A 21,519-nucleotide genomic window follows, 5' to 3' on the forward strand; every position below is an offset into this window, starting at 1 on the left:
CAGAACTGTACCAGATTCAAGGAACAAACCATTAGCACACAGCATGAGCTCACAGAAGAGAATGCTCTGTTCCTGTTGCACCTCTGCAATCAATTAAAAAATATTATTTAAAACATGTGCTGGTATGAATCCTTTTGGAAGCGCACGTGACTCTCCATTCCAGCACTCTGAGCTGGAATTCTATTCAAAACCTGTTCTGAACCAGCTCACCTTTTTAACATTTAAGAGAACAAAGAAATGCTTCACACTAAAATCTTTGCAGTCAAAGCAAAGGCCTGTGACACCTATAAATATTAAGTGTATTAATCAGGTTGTACTAAATATCAGCTTGCCTTGAGCTCAGATGTAAGGGTACTGGAACAGTGTAATCAACAGCAGCGTGTAGGTATTTGTGCCACCATGGTGGCACTGCCTGACACAGTGTACATTTTATGTCAGTCTGTAAACAAAGGGACTGCCCTGAAGAGGTGAACAAAGCCCTGTAGGCTGAGCTGCCCCCTGGGTTAAACCAGAACACAGGTATTTATAGATTTATCCCCAATCAGAAATCACTGTTTATTCAGGTTTCAATTCACAATTTGCTCTTGCATCCTACTGTTTTCACAGACTACTTCTATTTATGAGTGCCCAGCTCTTTTTCCCTTTCATTTCCCTTTTATAGTTAAAGTAGTAATCTCAATGAGATAAAAATGGTTGGGTTTCCATCTGGCCATTCATTTCTTGTCTTAGTTGTGCCTTCTACCAACTCCTACCATCAGTGTTATGCCACCCTCTTCCCCAATCTACCTATTTCCCACTCTAAATGAATCCTCTCCTATTGTTAAATAATATCTAAGTTCTCCCTCTTCCCCTTGTTCACAGCAAACCTTGTTTATCATGTGAAACCTTAATGTCACTCCCTCTATGGTCACCTAGGGGCATCTCAGCAGAGAAACAGAGTCGTTTATAATGCCCTGCACAGCAACTTTGGGGAGCAGCAAGTTGCTCTGCGTGACTGTCTCCTCTTTTCTATTAACAGTAAAACTGCTGCCTTTTTAGAGTTCATGTATTTCAAACAGTGTAGAGAAAGTCAGAGACCCAGAAAGTTTTGAAGATGCAGTGCCATGAATCAGTTACATATAAAGAAGTCATTTTCTATTCAGGTACACCTTGATAAAATGCAGGCAGGCAAAAAAAAAATACTGGAGTGCTAATCAGTGTGGTAATTAAAGCACTGTCTTGCTTTAAATAAATCAAATCCTGCTTTACAAAGCTTCCACTGAATCCAAAGTGCAAGAATCTATTTTATACAAAGTTTTGTTTTCTACTGTTTTAAGGGGTCTTAGTGAGGGTCAGGATATTAAAAAAAAAAAAAAAACAACAAAACAAAACATGAAAATATGTTATTTAGTTTAAAGACTTTATCAGTTCTTATCTAGTTTGCAGAAGAATCCAAATACAAAAATTATATGCAACCTTTTCCCCACCCTTTGAGAGGGGCAGTAAGGTAAGCATAACAAAGTGAGGAAATATTGTAACACATGGCTGTTACCTTCCCGAGGAGCTACAGAGCTGCTGAAAATGTGTTAAATACCTACAAACGACTCAGCTGAGTTCGTAGGGAGAAGTTGACTCTTTGTTAGAATTTGTTATGGAAAAAGTCTCTATCTACCTAGAGTCGGGCAAAACACGCCTGGCTTCACACAGGCAATAAGCAAATCTTGGCGAAATTTGTATCAAAATCAAAGTACAACTGAAAAACTTTCTCTTCATTGCACAGTTTGTCAAATTTTGATTACTTTCTGTCCAAAATACAGAACAACACCTTTCACTCTGTTGCAGCACACACACTAAAGCATCAGCTTTTCTGTTTCTCTGAAGTGATTTCCACATCTTATCATCTCCCACTCCTCTGCCACCTCCAAGCTGCCCTGCCCATCCGTTTCATAGCGGGTGCTTCCCAAAATTCCCCCCAGTGTCACGTCAGCCCTGCTAGACCCATCCTGCTCAGAAGGCACAGCAGTTGCCTGTGCTGTGGTCCCCCCACGTGTCTGTTTGCTGCTATAAAAGGTCAGAAGATCCCAGCATCTCCAGAGCACACACCAAAAACCAGAGCAGGATGAGGCACACAAAGCACAGCTGGGGAGGAAAGGCAAGCGAAAGCAGCACCACCCTGCTGTGCCTGTCACCCTCCCTGCTGGCATTTCAGCATTACCCACTCTTCCCTTTCTTCTTCATCTCCCCAGTCTTCCTCCGTGATGCATCTTTGAGTATCACAGAACCACGGAATGCTTTGGGTTGGAAGAGACCTTAAAAATCACCTGGTTCCACACCCCTGCCACGGGCAGGGACACCTCCCACTATCCCAGGTTGCTCCAACATCTGTCCAGCCTGGCCTGGGACACTTCCAGGGATCCAGGGGCAGCCACAGCTTCCCTGGGCACCCTGTGCCAGGGCTTTCCCACCCTGACAGGGAAGAATTTATTCCCGATATTGAATTTAAACCAGAAAAAAGCCATTCCCCCTTGTCCTGTCTCTCCAGGCCTCATCCAAAGTCCCTCTTGCAGCCCCTTCAGGAACTGAAAAGCCTCAATAAGGTCACCCTGCAGCCTTTTATTTCTCCAGGCTGAACAATCCCAATTCTTTCAGCCTTTCCTCACAGGAAAGGTGTTTAATCCCTCTCATTATCTTCCTGGCCCTCCTCTGCTGTAGGAAATGCATGCTGTTTTTCCTGCCTGCTCACCAGAATCCTTTATTTCTACTGGGTTTTTTAAATTCATTTTATAATTACTTTTGATACTAACATTCCAAAAATTACCAGTAGAATAACATCTGGACATACTATTCCAAGTGGTGTCTGGCTGTCATAAACTCCTTTTTGGTTTTTACAGATCATTTCCAAGATATGTGTAATTGCTGGCTCATTTAAAGGCAGTGAATCCATAACTCAAAAAAAACACCTGAACAACAGACATTCAAGAGAAAAATGCAATTAATTCTTTTAGAAGATCTGCCTACAGGGCTGTGATTTCACAAAGTATTTTGTTTGCAGCACATGTAGCACAGGATTTCAGAACTTCCAGTCCATACCAGTGTGTGTTCAACCTCACCACCTTTCTTTCCATTACGTGGCAAAAGCAGTTTTTCAGAGACACTTGAATAACCATGTAACAGGTCCTTTTTAAACTGATTTTTTCCCCTGATTAAAATTAAATAATTTGATATTTGAAAGTTATTTGCACATTTCTTGGTAAAAAACCTCTCAGGCAGGCCATCTCATCTCGCACTGCATCTCCAGACAAGGCCTCGTGCCCAGCGCTGCCCTTGCAGAGCCGTAGCTTGGATTTCAGAGGAGCTCCCACTCGTGTGACACAAACGTGTTACCACTCTGCTGATCTGCTACATTCTCTCTCTCTGAGTGCACAGCCCAAAAATAAGCTCACAAAACAAGACTGCTGTTGTGGGGATCTGAACTGTTGCTCATCAGGCCCAGGGACTCCTGATTTTATCGTTTTCTACAGTTTTCCTTTTCCCTACAATAACAGCCCTTTTCTCAGATAACTCACATTTCTCTCTTCAGACTGGGTATTATTTTGCCCCATTTTGTGTGTAACCCTGGCTTTTTCATTATTTTCTGCTCCTACTGTTATTTATTTAATATGCTGCTATTCATTCCCCAAAATCTCATTTAACATGACACATAAAGAAGACTGTGTCCTACTGGAGGCTTCTGCTTAGCTATCTGAAACAACCCAAACAAACCCACACACGTAGATATACCTGCTCTCCTATAACCTAGGAAAAGTTTTAAAGAGCTTACTACAAAGACTTCAAACATTATAGTAAGTTCTTGGAAAGTTTTAAGTTCCTTGGCTGCACTCACAGCAGACAGACATGTATGTGGTCTCTTTTTTTATTTTCTTTTTTTTTTTTGATAGCTAGCCAGAAATGCCCAGTGGGATGCAGTTTTCTGAAAGAGATTTTTATGTCTTTGTCATTCCTTAGGACCCACACTGCTGCAACTGCTTCAGGTTCCAAGCAATTTAAAAGAGCTAAAAGAAGGCAGAGCTTTGTTTTTATTAGATTGCTAGTAAGTACTGATATCAGTGAATATCAGCTATCCAGTCAGCCAAGCAGTATATTGGTCTATATAATCTATACTCCTGGCAGTAATGAGGGCCAGACTGGTTGCTGAGCAGCCAAACCATAAAATAGCTCCCTATTCCAAATCACAGGAAGTGAGGGCACTTTCAGCTTCCCCCCAACAGTTTCAGGGTAAGTTTCTTTCCTGTTCTAAAGTTTATTTCAGTAAACTCAAACAAAAGTGATCATGTATTTAGCAATCACACACTCTTGTTTATATAAACATCACATGCTTATGTTACTCCTCTGTTCCCTCACCCCAGTTCCCCTGTTACTTACTAGAAAGAATGAAAGAAGCAAGAATATGAAATATCTGCTCTTTCAAGGTCATTGGCACTGCTCTCCTTGCATTCATGCATATCTTGGACCTGCTCCTGCCCAGACATTACAAAGCTGCTTTGACAAATGGACTCCTTCACTCTGGAATAGCTCATCAATACACAGATGAGCATCACATCAACTTCTGGGCAAAGTTCTACTGCTGAGCTTCCACAGTCACACAAGAGAGGCATAACAAAAAAGTGTCCATAAAAATGGGAGACATGAACCCAGCACAACATACTGCTGCACTTGGCAGTGGCAAAAAGAACATACTTTTAATGGTTCAAGAAGACTGTCAGCCAAAGTGTACAAACACTTTGAATGCTGGTAGAGAGCTCATGGAGACATGGATGTTTCATCACTCTCTTATACAGACATCCATGTACCTAAACAGCTTCCCACAGAGTGAGGATACGATGCACCGGAATGCACTCAGGGCTACAGATTCCCATTTCAACACGGACCTGCACTGTACCACAACTGCAGTACACAGTTTTTGGGTTTCTAACGGGTTGGTGAGGACTGGCAACATTTGTGGGATGACAGTAACACAGACAGTAACAGAGAAGAATGAACAAAACCCACCTTGAGGAGCTCATAATGCTGGATACCATTCACCCCGATGTCTGGGTCGATGGCAGACGGGACAGAGTAGCGGGAATTAATGGCTGTGTTCTCAGGGATAGAGATGTTAATAACTGTCGAGGGGAAAAGGGGGGCGTTGTCATTTATATCCTCAATTAGGAATCTGATCTTGACCAGTCTGAAAACCTCGTCGGGCAGGACAGCCACCTCCACCTCGTAGAAGCAGCGGTTCTCGCTGAAGATGCCGGCGCACAGCTTCTCGCGGTCGATGCGGTTGGCAGCCGTGAAGATCTCCCCAGTGTTCTCCTCCACCCTCACCAGGGGCACATCCCCAGTCTTGTAGACGAGCTTGAACTGCAGCGGGGAGGACAGGGGCACGTCTGGGTCCAGCGTTAGGTTGAGATCCTTGAGCAGATTGCCAATGAGGACATTTTCAGGCAGTTCTTCCCGCACGGTGTAATTCTTCTCCTGTGCGCCAGATTGGAATACAATGCAGGCCAACAAGACTGCCAAGAGGTAGGTTCCAGACAGCAAGTCCATCTCCAGAATGACTAATGAGTATTCGTGTAGAACACCAGGATAGCTGGGAAAAGGAAAAGGAAAAGGCTTTAGAAGTCACAGAATATTGTGTTCCTAAAGTGATAGAGACACTAAAGGAGCACCTTTCCTACAACAAACAACATGAACCCTTTGAAAGCCTCATTAGTAAAGTCACATTTGACTTAATCCTTCCCAAATACATATAAAATCCATCACACAACTTTTTACTTGAAACTATTAACTGAATACTGAGGTAAGAATTTTGGGGCTGGATCATACTGAATGAAGAAATAATTACAGGAATCCCTATTTCCAGCATGAGATTTTCCTTTGCTCCTCAGGAAAACCTCTTCCTTTGATCTCTCCACCACATTGTCCTCAATTTTTTTTTGTTTCCTAAGAAAAAAGTTGGCAAGAAGTTTGCAAGCAACCATCTGCTGAGAACCAGATCTTTTTATACCTCTTGCTTAAATATGGGAATAGAAGAACACTAGTCTTAATTCTCCCCCAAGTTTTGCACTGACAAAATTATGTAATGTTTGTTAACAACAACAAAGAAATCTGGGTATTTTTAATTCAGGAACCTAAACTAGCAAAAAAAAATGTTATTACCTAATTTTAGTCTGGTGAACTTCAGCCAACAATGTGTGGAAATCTGTCTACTGAACTGTAAGAAATTTCATATAATTTTAAATTTGGTGATGCCTGTTAATGTTCATTCTCTGGAATACCAGTACCTTTAAAGGGAGATACAAACTTGTTCTGCACAGAGGAAAATTCTGTACTTTTCAAGCTGGATTCTGAATAATAATACACTCCCTCTCAAGACTGTTGACAACTTCAAGAAAGATGGAAGTGGAATGGGAGGACTTACAGCTACACACAGATGTCTCTGTAGCTGCATACAGCCTTCAGCCAAGAACTTTGAAGAAATAAATCACTCTCTTTAACTCTATGTATAGAATATTTGCCTAATCTTTACATAATTCTGCCATTCCAGAATTTAGGCTCTTCTAGGACAGCATTTCTGTAAGATAAATGTTCAACAGCTCCATGTAAAGTGATTTTTCTCGTAAATGAAATCTTAGCTCCTATCAGCTTAGCATCTGTTTCAAATATACCTGTGCTAACACATCTACATTCTTTTCATTCTGCAGGTAAAAGTGTAATTTTGTTTCCTGTCTCTTCTCATTTTATCTTCCCTGTCATACCATAGATTGATTTACTCCTGCAGATCAAGTTGCAGTGGTTGACGAAATTACTGAAGCCAGTAATTGCCTTCACCCATTAGTTACTGCCTTTCAGCAGTGCCACTTGCAGGGTAATTTAGACTAAAACCTTTGATTTTGCAATGAAACAGATTAGGAACAATTAATATTGCTATTCCATTTAAACACAGTGAACTGCTTAGGATTGGAAGTAAGCAACAGATAAAGAACCTTCCAACTCTATCTGCAAGGTGGATCTCCCCATGTCAGCACAATTCAACTGGACAGCATTTTCTGGCTTCATGATTATACAAAAGGAGCAAAGCAAAATAAAAATCCAAGGCTGCAAGTCTCCACTCACGGAAAAAGGCTTTGCTCTCTGAGTAATTCAATGAACCTGGAGGGGATTGCTGACATGGGGGAGAAGGGGATGTGCAGCTCATGCTCACCATCAGACCTGTGGCGTTCCAGGAATTCCCTGATTTATGGGCAGGACTTCAGGGATTCAGTGACATAGCACCCAAAACAGCACCAACCAGGGGTCCAGAGTGAAGCAACAGTGCAGGACCAACAGCCTTTTATAAGCCATTATAATACTACATTCTAAATATGCAAATAAGGAAGTCATGAGCAGCTCCTGATTATTGTCACTGGCAGCAGCATGAGCCTAATGAGTAATGTGGTGATGGTGTACAAGTGTGTTAGCTTGGCTGTTATAATTTTATTTTTTAACTGTCTTATATTTCTTTAAATGCAGCTCCAGCAATTGTCACACCACTGAAGTAATTGCCCACGTACGTTCAACCTGCAGAGAGCCCCTATTTCAGGAAAGCACATCTTTGTATCCATTATTACTGAAAAAAATATATTTGCATTGTTTCCTATGGAAAACATAAATAAAAATCTATGGGTTACGGTGAAAAGTTGATATTTAAAGGTGGACTGAAAATATTTCAGAATGGTTGCATGCTTTGTGCACACCATAAAGCAGTATTTTCCAAATTCTTCCTCTCTATTACAAATTAAAATGAAAAATAACACAACAGGGGTAAAAAAACCTTCAAAACCTGATGTTTATAGAATAATATCTTCAATTTACATTTCTGAGGGGAGGAAATGAATAAAACCCAACAACCATAAAAATAAACCAAATTCTCGCCTCTATTCCAAATTCTTCTGTGACAATACTGATGCAAGTATTTATTACAAATTATAATAATATAAAAATATTGTATAGACAGGTATGTAAATATTCCAAATAAATACATAAAAATAGTAATTTTTTAAAAAAGCAGTATGAGGATGAGTACATAAATGAAACAATCTAAAAAAGTTCATCAACAACATTCCTGAATCAGTTCTGAAAGTTGAGATCATACCAGGAGATGCTTTATAATAAAACTAAATTATAAGCCTTTAACCCCAGTTTTATCTGCAGTGGAGTTTCCACGGATTATAAAATAACAACAGCAGGATTTAAAGAGTTTTGTAAGGAAAGCTGCGGGGTGGAACTTGGCATTACATTCTTATGCATATTTTTACTTACTTTAAACAAAGTTTGAACCACTCCAACTCCATTGAAATTCTTTTTGTATCATAGTAAAGAAAACACTTTGAAGCATGAAAAAGAAGCACAGCACAATTATAAACCATGTTAGATAAATGCTAACATGACTTTTTGTGGTGTCTTTTGCTGTCACAGATTTTCCTGAATGACCAAAGGGTATAGACATGTAATAGCATTAGTTTAGCAGGAGTAAACAACCAACAGTGCCTTACAATGCTTGATCTTTTGTACAATACACTGGTTTTTTTAAATTATTTTCATTTTTTTCTTTCAAACTTATTCTAGTAATAGTTTTGAAGCTCTGTTCCAGAGCTGTAGGCCTTTAAGGAGAAAATATCCCAACGTGACACAAGTTTTCTGCTTGGATATAGAGTTGAATATCTTATGTTGTGAGGAAAGTGTTGTTCTTCCAGAATCCTATTTATAAAGTCATAGCTGTACGTTGCCTGTCATTTGTGCCATAGCACTGATAGGGATACTATGGCAACAGCAATGCAAAGAACAAGAGCAAGAGGCACTTTCTAGCAACCAAAGACATTTCTGAAATCAGAGTGTTCCAGACTGGAGCACTGAGGAAACACAAAAGTACAGAAGGCTGAATAGAGCAGTCCAAGTCTAAAGGACCTCTCATAGGTTCCAGCACTCACTCACACTTTAAAGGTGGTAAAAAAAAAAAAAAAATTAAGAACAAATAAAATTGGTTAACAGAAGGTAACATGAAGCTTGCCAAGCCATTTTCCCAGCTTTCAGAGAATGCATTGATGTCTGTGCTGTTGACTTCCCAACTAGGAAGGCAAATGGCCCAGATGGACAAGATGGAGGGGAGGAGGGGAAAAGAAAGTTGAAACTTGCTTTTCTTCATCTGGCTGTCTATGCACTCAAATATACCTGCTCTTTGGTCCAATATACCAAATATTAATGGTGTCATTTAAATATTATCACTGTTCATTATCATCTTCATTTAGCAGCTGTCAAATCATACCTTGAAAAGTAGAGAGAATATAAAAACTGTAACCACCTAATGGAGCAGGATGTAAAGGTAGAATCTGAATCTGTTCTTTATGCACCAGGCTCCATCTGGGCCCACCTGAGTGAAAATTCCTCTACCATATTACAGAACGTGTTATTTTTTCCTGAAGTGGATCTCAGAAAAGTAGTAAAGGGGGTAAAAGAGTTCAGCTGTCCACTTCAGATTAGAAAAACACCACTATTTCTTGATACTCAGATCCAGATTTGAATTAGAGTAGAACAAATACTCTGTGGTGATATTTTGTAACTCCCATATCAAGTTCAAAGAAAAAGGTATCATATTTTAAAAAATTAGGAATATTGAAGTCCAAAGCTACACCAATATCCAGTATTGACATCATAGTAGAGAAGAAATCCTGAAAATATCACTCCCATTCTTATCTTTATATTCCCGAGCCTATTTTAATTACTTGGACAAATTTAGCTAGAGCACCACACTTTTTCGATATCATATCCTTTTCATTTGCTGCTAATCCACCGTGGGCTCCTTAAATAGGAGTATTTAAATCCCTGTATTAAAATGGTGTTTCTCAGAGCAAAAGATCCCCATGACACAGCTCTATCTGTCAGTCAATACCGTGATTATAACGTTATTTCACTGACGAGCGAGCTATTTGCAATTCTTCCACTTTACTGGGGCTCCCTCCAAAGTGCCCACTGACAATTCAGCAGCTCTGCACAGGTTTTGAATTCTTGGACCATGCTGACATGGATTTCAGCTTTATCCTGAAGTGGGAACTCTTTGATGCTGCAGGTTTTCAGTGTCTGGGGTTTTGGTAGGGGGAGTGGGGTATTTTTGTTTGCCATTAGCCACTGGCCTGGCTGCACACAGCAAGGTCTCCCCTTTGCCACCACACAGCCCAGGTGTCATTTATGGAACTGGCTGGGTTTGATGGGGCTTATTCCTAAAAAACGTAGAGACTTGACTTGAGGTATTTTGCAGGTTTTGATGACAATAAGAAACACCACAAAGCTGTTGCCTGACAGAAATCCCCCTCATTTTTTTTAAGGCACAATGCCAACAATCAACCTGAACTCACTGTCACGCTCCATAGTGTTTCAAACATAAATTATTTGCAGCCATCAATATTTATCCACAGGATCCACTCCCTACACAGGATATTTCATTATCATATTCAAAGAAAAGGACCTACCTCAAAGAGAAACAGACAATTTGTTATATTATCAAGGCTTTCAAATTCATTCCCTCATATGATTTTACTCTAAATCCACTAAGGGACTGATTTATTCTTTGATCTATTTTTTATGAGCGTGATGGTACTGACTTCAATGAGGTTTCTTTAATTTGATTTTTCTTCAGCGATGAACAAAATGAAACTGGAAATTCTTGTCACCAGGAGAAAACATCACCCCACATCCATTTAAGTCAACAAAAGAATTAAGTAAGTGAGAGGCACAGCTTGCTTACAGTTGCACGCTCTCCTGATTCAAGGTCTTCACAGCTTTAAAAATAGAGCATTTTTAGTTCTTTTTATTACTTTTCTATCACAGGGGGTAAGAAATGCTCTTCACTTGAGGAAATAAAAACTTAATGACCAAAACACAAGTTCTTCAAGCCACATGAAGAAGCATCCAAGGCGTAAAAAACAAGCAATGAATAAATTCTTAGATAGAATTCTTTATTCCTGATAGTAATCTGCAACAAATAGGAAGTGTGTTGATTAAAACTTGTATCAAAATGCTGGAAACAGTGAACAGAATTATAAATACACAACAGGCAGTGAGCATGCTGAACAAATTAAACTCAATCACACTGATATGTGGCATAAGGAGTAATTTATTTTAATTGTTGCAAATTAATCCCTTTAAAGCTGAAGTCCCTTTTTTACTCGGAGAGTAAGTACAGTCCACATTTGGGAAAATGCATCTAGCAGCCATTCAGGAAATACTTTAAAAATATCTTGTAACTTATTTCAGAGACCTGTGAGAATATGCAGTGTCAAATTTATTTATATACCAGTGACACTAGGAAATGGTCCTGCTTTTAGCAATGGAACATTTTTGCATTGGAGCTGCATAAAAGCTAAAGGTTAAGAACAGAAATCTCGGAAAAAAAGCTGAAGGTCTCTCTGAAAAGCATGGTTATTTCCATTTTCTTAGAAAGAAATAATGGGATGCCTGAAGTAACAGAAGAAGGAAAAAGGAAAAAAAAAAGAGCAAAAAAATCAAACCAAACCCCCTACAAAGTTGCAGAACATTACAACTCCAAAGTGAACACAACATTGCTCTGCAAATTCAAATATATATATATTCACTACAATTCAATGGCTGACTGTTAAAAAAATTACAAAAAATCAAGTTGTTAATGGTATGATTCATAATGTCATTGTCTTTGCATTTTATTTGTGTGTTTGTACTACATGAATACATTTTACCAATCAAGTGAAAATTGCTCTGGTTTTGGTACTTAAGAATCTGTTCATGCCTCAAATCTGAAAATTCAACCTCTGCTAAAACAAAAGGAAAGTCATCTATGAACCAAGAGAATGTGGTACTACAATAAGAAACTACGTGAAACCACGTATGTGGCTGTTGGATGCACTCCAAGGTAAAACACATTTTTATTTGTTTAAAAATGGAAGTCAATCTGATTTCAGTCATTTGTGTCAAATCCTTTGGAATGGCAATCGTCAAGATCACCTGTTTCATACATAATGCATTTTGCTTTACTGCCTCACTGCCAGTTAATAACTTCCATTGCTCCCTGGTAAAATCCACATTTCAGAGTGTCTACGAAACAATTCCAGTGAAGCAGGGCAGGGATGCTGCTCACAGCTGAGTGTTATATTGTCCTGCTTATTCCAAACACAATTCTGCCAAGTGTCCAGGCATACACATCCCATGGACTCCAGAGGAGCAGAAATCAGTCACCTTCTTCCAACCCCTTCAGTTCCACACACAGAGATGAGGTATCCACAGTAACTTACTTCTCATTTAACCATTTGTGAGAGCAGAGAGTCCCCAAAACTTCTAGAAAGAAACACAAACACCATATATATTGCTACTTTTCCTTTTTTTAAAATGTCATGACTTAAAAGGAAAAAAAAAATATTCTATTTATATTCTGTAATTCTTGTTAAACTCAGGATATCTGGAATTTTGTACTAGTCTCACCCAATTCCTGAAGGAGAAAAAAATTCTCCTGGGTGCCAGAATACATATACTGGACTCCAAAAGGATGTCTAAACTTTTCTATTTCCATAATTTCTCTTTGCCTTAGCATAACACATCCAAAAAACTAGTAGGTTTCTTGTCCAGTAGCAGCACAGCTGTTCATTTTCATATGGGATTTTTTGTTCTTCTGAAAGGTATCTTGAATGCAATTTAGAATCAAACTATAAGATACGAGTCAAGAGTTTAAAATATCAAATACACCATAAATTGCATATTCCATACCTCAGCATATATCTCACCAATTAACAGCCCCACCACCACGTCTGCCCAAAGTTGCCACGTGCAACATATGGATACCATACATGAGAATGCATCTTTATAAATCATAAACTCAACTCTGGAGACTCCAAGAGTACCATGAACTTGAGAACTAATTGCACATCTTGGAATGAATTTTCTCATAATTTATGGATGGGCCCTGAGCAGGGAAGCAATCAACACATTTTTTAGTTAACTGGCCCTATCTAAATACACCACATAAATAAAACATGGCAGTGTGCAATAAAAAACTCCTAAGAGAAGGTGACTGGAGAGGAAGGCTTTTCCAAGGACAGAACAAAACCACTGGAAGAGCAGCTATATCAGAATACAAAAACCCAAAACCAGATGATGAGCAAATGCCTCTCCCCTTCCTGCCCTGTGGGCAGGATGGCTCTTCCTGCCTGCCCCTCACTCTCTCCATGACCCTCAGGCAGTTCCTAGGAAAAGCATTTATGTTCTGTTCCATGAACACAAAGACAAAGCCATCACCTTTAGCCATGGAAGCCTTGGGATGGGAATTGCTGCCTGCCAGGGGCAGCTCCTCAGCGGGCAGCCAGCAGCCACCTCGCCCCTGAGGAATCACCCCAACACCATCTCTTGATAAATAACAAAACTACTTCTTTAATTTTAGAGTTTATATTCACAAAAATGTAAAGTCTTTTCTTCTGTTATCTTAAAAACCAAAATGACACTGGAATCATTCCACTGTTCTGGTGAAACACTCTCTGGTGCACAGCACCTCCCATCCTGACAGATCCCCAAACTGCTGCAGAGATTGCAAACACATGGATTGCTTCTCAAAGCAAATTCTGTGCCAGGAGAATTCTACACTGAAGTGATTCCAGAAAGGGGGTTGAAAACTAAATTATCCCAGGGAGATGATGGAGCATGGCTGTTTGACTTAGGAGAAGGCAGCTCCTAAAAACCAGTCAAACCACTTGTAAAAAAAAATACTCAGAAAAGAGTCATAAAATTGGATAGAATAGAATTATAAGGATACTTTAAAATGTGTTACAGCAGTGTGATGTGCAAGGCCTGATTCTTTAAATTTTGTTTTATCTGTATATTAAATATGGTTCAAGAAGTGGAGGTTCTGGCCAGCAATTAAATTGATTCAAAGCTCACTGAAACCAGTGGCATCTTCTCTAGGGTTTACAAAGTTTGCTGGAACTATTGTTCTGGAACTGGAATTCCTTATCTTAAGCATAAAGTTAAGTTGCCTGCACACCTCAACAACATAACCTTATTAAATATTTGCATAGACTGTTATGTGTCAGCATTAAATGCTTAATTTTAGATTGTATTACAAAGGTCAGGCCAGATCAAATCAAGCCAAGCTCTTGAAGCCTGTCATGGTAAAGCTGCTGCTTAACAAGCTCAGAAAACCTGATTTTTAACATTTTACCCAAAGCCATAAAGTTCATAAAGACACTACAGCTCCTTCATAGTCTGTATTCAAATAATGGGAAATGTGGTTTTTGCATTTCTTCCCTGCCTCCTCACCGAATCCTGCCAACAATTAAGTTTCTGTAAGGTGGACAAAACATTTCTGGCTGGAAATCTGCATTTCCATTGACTTGGTGTGGCCAACTTATTGTCAATGACCTCCAGACACAAGTGATGTGCAGAGACTCAGGCTTGTCATGCAGAACAGAGAAGTTTGGGATATTTGGGATGCTATTTCCCATCCATTCTCCTTCTTCTGACATAGTGCAACAGGACAAACAGCTGCAAAAGGTATAACTAGTAATGAGAGCAGGGTGTGTCTGTATATCAGAGAACTGTAGGTCCCTGTGCTCGTGGGAAAGCTTTTAAAACTCCTGCCAAAGCACATCTTCCCACCCAATATCAGGGGCCTTGATGAATTTCATCACCACTGGTACACTACCCAGACCATTTTTTAAGAAAATCACATATTAGTTCTTGAAAGCAGAAATTAAATGAGAAGAAATCTTTAAGGAGTAATGTGAATGATGATTAAAGTTATTGAAGTATAGATATATATTCTTCTTCCTCTCTTTTGTGTAAAAGTCATGTCCCTGCTCCCCAAACCCAAGTGAAAAAACTCATTTTGCATACAAATGGAGTGACTTCTCCGCTTGATAACAGCTTATGATTTAGCTGTAAGTCAGAAAAGAGTACAAAAAATACCACAAAACACATACCAGTCTATTGGCTGAAATAATTACAACACAGAAAACTTTTGAATAACTTGGTATTTTATTAAATACCGTATCATTAATAAGTTTTATCATGCTTCTCATTTTAGTTACTTTGCCTGTTTCAGGCAACTAAAACTGACCAAAGATATTTTGGTTATTTCTGGAAATCAGACATTTGTATTATGGTTGTAATAGAAATGTCAGCCAAACACAACTGATAGACTTTCCATCAGCTAATTATGCCTCCAAATCCAAAACCTGCCAAGAAAATTGATGTTTTCCTTTATATGCAGAGGTTGTTTTGAATCTCTTAAACAAGATCAACACAAGTGACACAAGGACATAATTATATGTTGCTTCACAAGACGAAAGAACAACAGTGACAAGATTAACTGCTCCATCAATTACTGGTATAAGAAGCAGAAATATTGATTTGTGATTAAAGGAATAGAGAAAATAAGGACATTTCAAATCTTTAACGTCTGATGATGTGTCAGTCAGAACTCCTAATGATTTCCAGTAAAATAACAGCTCAGAACTTACAAAATTCTCATCCTGTATAGTAAAGAAAATTTGTTGTTCTAAGATCTATTAGGATTCCAGTTGTGAGGAATAGAAGATATCTATTAAATGCACCACAGCAAATTTCCCTGAGACAAAGTTCTATTCAGGTATAGAAACTGGAAGTATTGAAGTGTTGTGGTGTTAAAAAGCAGACACAATTCCTATTGCAACTTCCTGGTGCTAGTCCTATGTATACCATAAAGTATTACAAGACATATTGATTTTTTCAAATATACCAGTATATAAAAAGAGTGCCATAAGTTTGCAGATCTATTTTCCTAATCAAATTCTGCTGTATTTTATATGATGCAGTACATCACACCTATTTTCTGATATCAAGGGATGATGAATTCCTAGAGGCAGTCTAACAGTCATATTCCTCTATGCATCAGTAATTTGTTCACTGCTTCTCCTACAAGCATTAATGACAGGATATTTGTGTGTGAGAGTGTGTGTGTGTGCACCACATATCACAGATTTTTTGTCTCTTTTTGGTAGAGGTTGAGGAGGCATTTTATTTCTCAGTGCACAGTGTGGATGGATGCTGCACTGCTTTAAATGGAGAATCGTTCTCTGTAACCTGAGGGATCCTGCCAAGTCTGCTTTCTTTGAAATCAATTCAAGAGATTCATGCTCAGACTTGGCTGGAGTGTGAAGGAATACACGTTTTGATGAAATCACAAAACAATGAGTTCTTATAGTTCCTCCTCTATTGGGATGCAATGTTTTCTTGGAGGAAAAAAAACCCGATTAGACATTTTCTTGGAACATAAGGTATTCTGCCATATATTTGCTGGTGTGTTCTACTCTTACTCAGAATAAAAGACACAAATATCAGTTTGAAATATCTTTCCTGTCCTAGAAAAATATGATCAGTTACCTGAATCCATTGTTTAGATTCATATGATTTCAAGAGAAAACGAAACAAGTAATTACACAAGCCACACAATGCCCTTTCCTGTACAATTAGGAATCGGTGCAATGGGGCTTTCTCTTCTTTGTTCATTTATCTGGTTTATAACAGAGACATTAGGGGAATTCAGCTGAAAAATGTGTGCAAGATAAATTTCCAAGCTGATGACCGCAATAGTGTTGTGTGGAATGCAGATTATGTTCCATCCCTTGGTTCAGACACATTCTCCTCACGTAGTCTCTGCAGAACAGCAAAAATTTGCACCCTTCCTGACCACTAATATTTTAGAATTCTACCATTGGTAGATAAAATGATCTTTCCAATCTCAGCCATCTCATTAGTCTTGCATTTGACCTGAAATAAAAAAGTTCAATAATCATATTGAAATCATTCTGTGGTTAATTACTTTAGCCATTCAATTCAACAGCGAAACTATTTTAATGAAGGCTTGTTATTGAAATTATTATTGCATTACATTTTAAATAAATAAAATAGATAACTTTTTAAAAGTTCAATATCCAAAGCTCAAACTGAGTAATCACCACACATCTCCTCCTACTGACACTAACAAGAGTCACAGACCAACAAATGAAAACATCAAAATTGCTGAAAAACACAGTTTAACATGGTTTGTACCAGCACAGGACTCAGGTGGCAACACTCAGGAACCACAGGTCTTGTCTAGCCTTCAGTCACTCCAAAACAAACCAAACCAACAACAAAAAGCCAGCAAGCTCTTGCTTTGCTTTCTGCCCTTAATTCTGGTTTTCTGTAGATCAGACTGAGTACAACTAACTCCTGGAACAGCAGCTTTTATATTTGCCCCTTAGAAACTACAAATAATACTGACCCTTTTCACGTTTCTGAGCATAATACACCAAACCATCAGGGTGCTAAAACAAATGCTCTGCTATATTGCACTTGTCAGTTTTTACCTTCCCTCAAAGGAGCTACGAGCTTATGATTTAGAGAATGTACAGGTCAGTATCCCACCTTTAGAGGGAGACGTTGATATTTTGTCTAGATATTGTCTGCAAGACAAGAACAGAGTAATTGTGTGCTCAGCTGGTTTCAGGTAGGTTGCTGTGCCTGCAGACTTCCACGTGGTTGTAACTTTGCATCAGATAGTTTAAATGCCTCACCCCCTATTAAAAATTAAAGATGCATTGTTATTTACTCATTTCTCACGCAATGCTTTTGCAAATTTTCTGCAGAAGGCTTCATTACGATGTTTTAGCAAGCAGGCCACCTAGTGCCTGACAATAACAAGTACTCTGCAACGACCTGAAGTGTTCACAAGGAGTAACACCACTTACTCACCTGGACAGCAAAATCACGTTCCCAAGCTAAAACTCTGCAAAAACCTCCAAGCAGAATTGTGACAATTTCCTTTAACAATTTTAAATGTGGAATAGATACACATCTTTGTCTCGTTAAGAAAATTACAATTATTTTCTCTAAGAATTCATTTTGTAGGTAACCAAGCTACTTACAGGATTTCACTTATTGCAGTCTCTGGCTGAAAAATTAAATGCCAGTCTTTTTTTATGAAAGGCTCTTCCCCCAGAGGGTGCTGGGCACTGCCCAGGCTTCCCAGGGAATGGGCACGGCCCCGAGGCTGCCAGAGCTCCAGGAGCGTTTGGACAACGCTGCCAGGGATGCCCAGGCTGGGGGTGTTGGGGTGTCTGTGCAGGGCCAGGGACTGGATTGATGATCCTTGTGGGTCCCTTCCAGCTCAGCATATTCTGTGATTCTGTGATTTCCCATTTTTTCCCCAACACATGTAATTTCTAATCTAATATAACAAAATTAAGAATAATGCCATATCTTAATAGTGTGAATGGCACATGTGGTAGTACTGTTGCAAGAGCTATTGCCTCCTAATTCATTTGTGTCTGTATTTTAGAATCCAATTCAGTGTCTTTTAAGATTATTGGCTAAGTTTCTATAAACATCAAGAGATATAGTGCCTATTAAGCTTTCTGTTTCATCTTGGCGATATACTGCTTCTCTCTATACTGGAATGAAAATTCAATAATCTCAAGAAGCAGGCAATAGTCCCTCAAAGTAAAAAAGACTGCTTCTTCTTTACTCAAACTTAAATTACCCTCAGTGCTTTCCTCAGAATAGTGAGATTTTAAGCCCATGGAAAGGCTGCATTCAAAGGTATCAGAAGATACTGGAAATATTTTCTTATTCAGATTCTACAGGCTAATTTTCAAATATCCTCATCTGACGTATGCCCATGAAAGTGAGTCAGATCACAAATAGTTCAGTCAGAACCAGTGGTTTGGTACCCCTGAACTTCAGGGGAATTTGGGCTCCCACAACATTGGAAAATGTGTATCCAGTGCTGCAGATCTCATCCAGGGCTCTTAAAGCCAAAGTTTGTTGGTTTTTTTTGTTTGTTTTTTTTTTCAAAAACCTATTTACTCTGAAAAGCATAATACTCTGAATCCCCTGGTTCAATTTATAAACTTATTTAGGATTTATGTGTCTACAGATATGTGTGTATACATACAGTGCTTATATGGAAAAGAAATAACGAAAGCATTCAGTGAAATAAACTTCTTCTGAGCATTAAAGCAAAATTTAATAGAACATGCCCACTATTTACAAAACTGCTCAAGGTAATAGTTAGAGATTTTCTTTCCCCAAGATATTGAACTCTGTAGGCAACTGTGACCACAGAACTGTCCAAAACTTTCCAACACCATTTACCTTGCACTGCATTTCCTACTGATGAGATTTACTTTGATGGGCATTTATACTTACAAAACAAACAACCAAACAGAAATCCAGGCCAAGGTGTTGCATCTGCCTAGAACTGGAATTAAATTCTGAATGTGTTTCAAAGAAAATAATCTCCTTCTCTGTGATAAATTAATGCTCCCACGTACCAAATTTCAATTCTAATATTTAGATGCACAACAACAAAATTCCCCTGTAGCATTCTCTGAGCTTTTTGGAGTTTCACGGGGAGAAGGTCTTACCCTTTCTGAAACATTATAGTTTAATTACCCATCTCTTGATATCTACTAGTCAGGTATTAGAAGGACAAAGGACACCCATCCATACCCCTTGGATTACTTCTTGTGTTATCCGAAAGGCATCACACCTCCTCAAACATTAATAACAGGAAAAAAACCAAACCAACCAAATCAAATTGAGCAAATATTTAATCCCTGCCCAAAGAATCCAGTGACTGTGACAGAGCCAGGAACATCTGGGATAATCTCAAAGAGAGTACATGAACAAGATCATGACATGACCAGGAATCTTTCCCATGGTGGATTTCTAGTTGGATATGAATGTTATATATTAAATCAGCTTTTACCAAAACAATCCAATCCAATACCAAAATGCTGGAGTGAGAGAGCATTCCCACTATGGTCATGGGCTAAATTGGTCTCTCATGGGGACATCATAATATAAGAATTATAAGGATTAATTTTCAGGTTTGTTGAAGCTGCTGAAGATGACAAAAGTTTCACTTTTTCTAGTCTTGAAGAATCAATTATGAAGCAGGATGCAAAAAGTGGAAATGCTGGCTGTAAGAATGGCTGCACCACCAATGCTGCTTGTCCTTTCCTGCCTAGCAGTTTTCCTTCTCTAGGAGTGACAACTGTAAATGAACTTAATCTAAGTACATGTTAGAGGACCTGTGACTGGTTGTTGTCATCAGTGTGCAACATCCCCTGGGTGACAGGTTCTCTCACTCTGCTGAGTGCTCATGCATATTGACAAGGATGCTGCCTGCCAAAAATGACAATACAGAGCAGTATTTCTTTAGCTGCATCTCGCCTTCTAGGCTGCTGCACAGTGCCACAGGACAGTCTGCTCACCCAGACTCCTCTGCAGTTCCTGCACTAGCTGCATTCTTCCAGGTCCTTAAGATTCAGGATCCTTCCCTGGAAAACTAATTTTTTTTTTTTTTTTCCCAATACAACTGAAGGGACTTAAAGGGAGCGAAGTCATGCATAACAAGGCATGGCCTATTACCAGACTAATCTACAAGGCTCTGTCTTTATTCTCTCTATCCCCAGCATAAGCCCCGAGTAGAAATAGAAACAAAAGGGTTTGGTTTCCTCACGGACTCCAGTAAGCTGAGGGACAATGGAATTGGCTGTTGGAATCCCATCTACTCCAAGGCCGAGCAGCACAGGCTGCTGTGAGCAAGGGGGAAAATGACAGAGTATCTCTGGCTCCCATCGAGTCCTGCAGCAAAACACTGCCATTATTTGCAAAGTGTTTAATCATTTATAATTCTTCTATTTGAGGAAATGGCCAATAGTATTAGCCATGCAAGCCTCTGTGGGCTAATGTAATTAGTCTTACGCATTTTAAGACCAGATAGAATGGTATTAGAAAGAATGGAGGACTTTTTTAATTGGATGATGGCAAAATCCCTCTAAGCGCTATGGCTGTCTCCTGTGCTCAAAATCCTCTAAAAAGTTCATAGATTCCAATTGTTTTCTGCAGCAACAGTATTTCTATCTAAATTTTATTAAATGTGTCAGCTCATTTCCAGAGCAAAAATGATAAAAGCACATTCAACTTCAGCAAAGCTGATCACTTTAAAGAAAAATATAAGATAATTAAAAGCTGTTACAACTGACAATACAACACTGCAGCTTCAAAATTCTTCCCTAATTACAGCTGCTAACTTTTAATAGCAACTGTAACAGTGAGTCAGTTTTGACATTACAATAGCATCCCAACCTCTTATTTGGGAGAAAGGCTCTTGAGGAAAATACAATTACAAGGTGAGCCAGGACTATTGCAAGTTTTGAAAAGCCAGTGATTGCTTTCATTTTTAGTCTTGTTGAGAAACCTGGATTAGTTCCCCTTTGTTTGAATGCAGTCCTTTTAAAAGGTCGAATGTAACCAAGTGGAGCTGATTCCCAAAAAACATTCAGGGGCCTTAAAGGGAATGGGCACTGCTCCTTGAAAAGACCTTCTTCTATAGTTAATTTCTAAGCCAAGCATAGGGCTCACATAAATAGCTATATACCATTCTTGTAAAGTATTTGTATGACAGGATAAAGGAAG

At 39.0% G+C, this 21,519-nt stretch overlaps 1 protein-coding gene across 14 annotated transcripts in view; it reads right to left on the reverse strand.

The window, feature by feature from the left end:
* Window positions 1-21,519, reverse strand: part of PCDH11X (protocadherin 11 X-linked) — a 436,859-nt gene that overhangs the window by 387,463 nt on the left and 27,877 nt on the right. For all 14 annotated transcript variants that reach the window (XM_069015029.1, XM_069015028.1, XM_069015030.1 and 11 more), the window contains exon 2: window positions 5,029-5,611. In XM_069015029.1, coding sequence (XP_068871130.1) covers window positions 5,029-5,568 — 540 coding nt within the window. In that variant the 5' untranslated portion in view covers window positions 5,569-5,611. The remainder of the gene's footprint in view (window positions 1-5,028; window positions 5,612-21,519) is intronic.

The sequence above is a fragment of the Aphelocoma coerulescens genome, chromosome 4A (assembly GCF_041296385.1).
Source record: "Aphelocoma coerulescens isolate FSJ_1873_10779 chromosome 4A, UR_Acoe_1.0, whole genome shotgun sequence".
Classification (NCBI taxonomy): domain Eukaryota; kingdom Metazoa; phylum Chordata; class Aves; order Passeriformes; family Corvidae; genus Aphelocoma; species Aphelocoma coerulescens.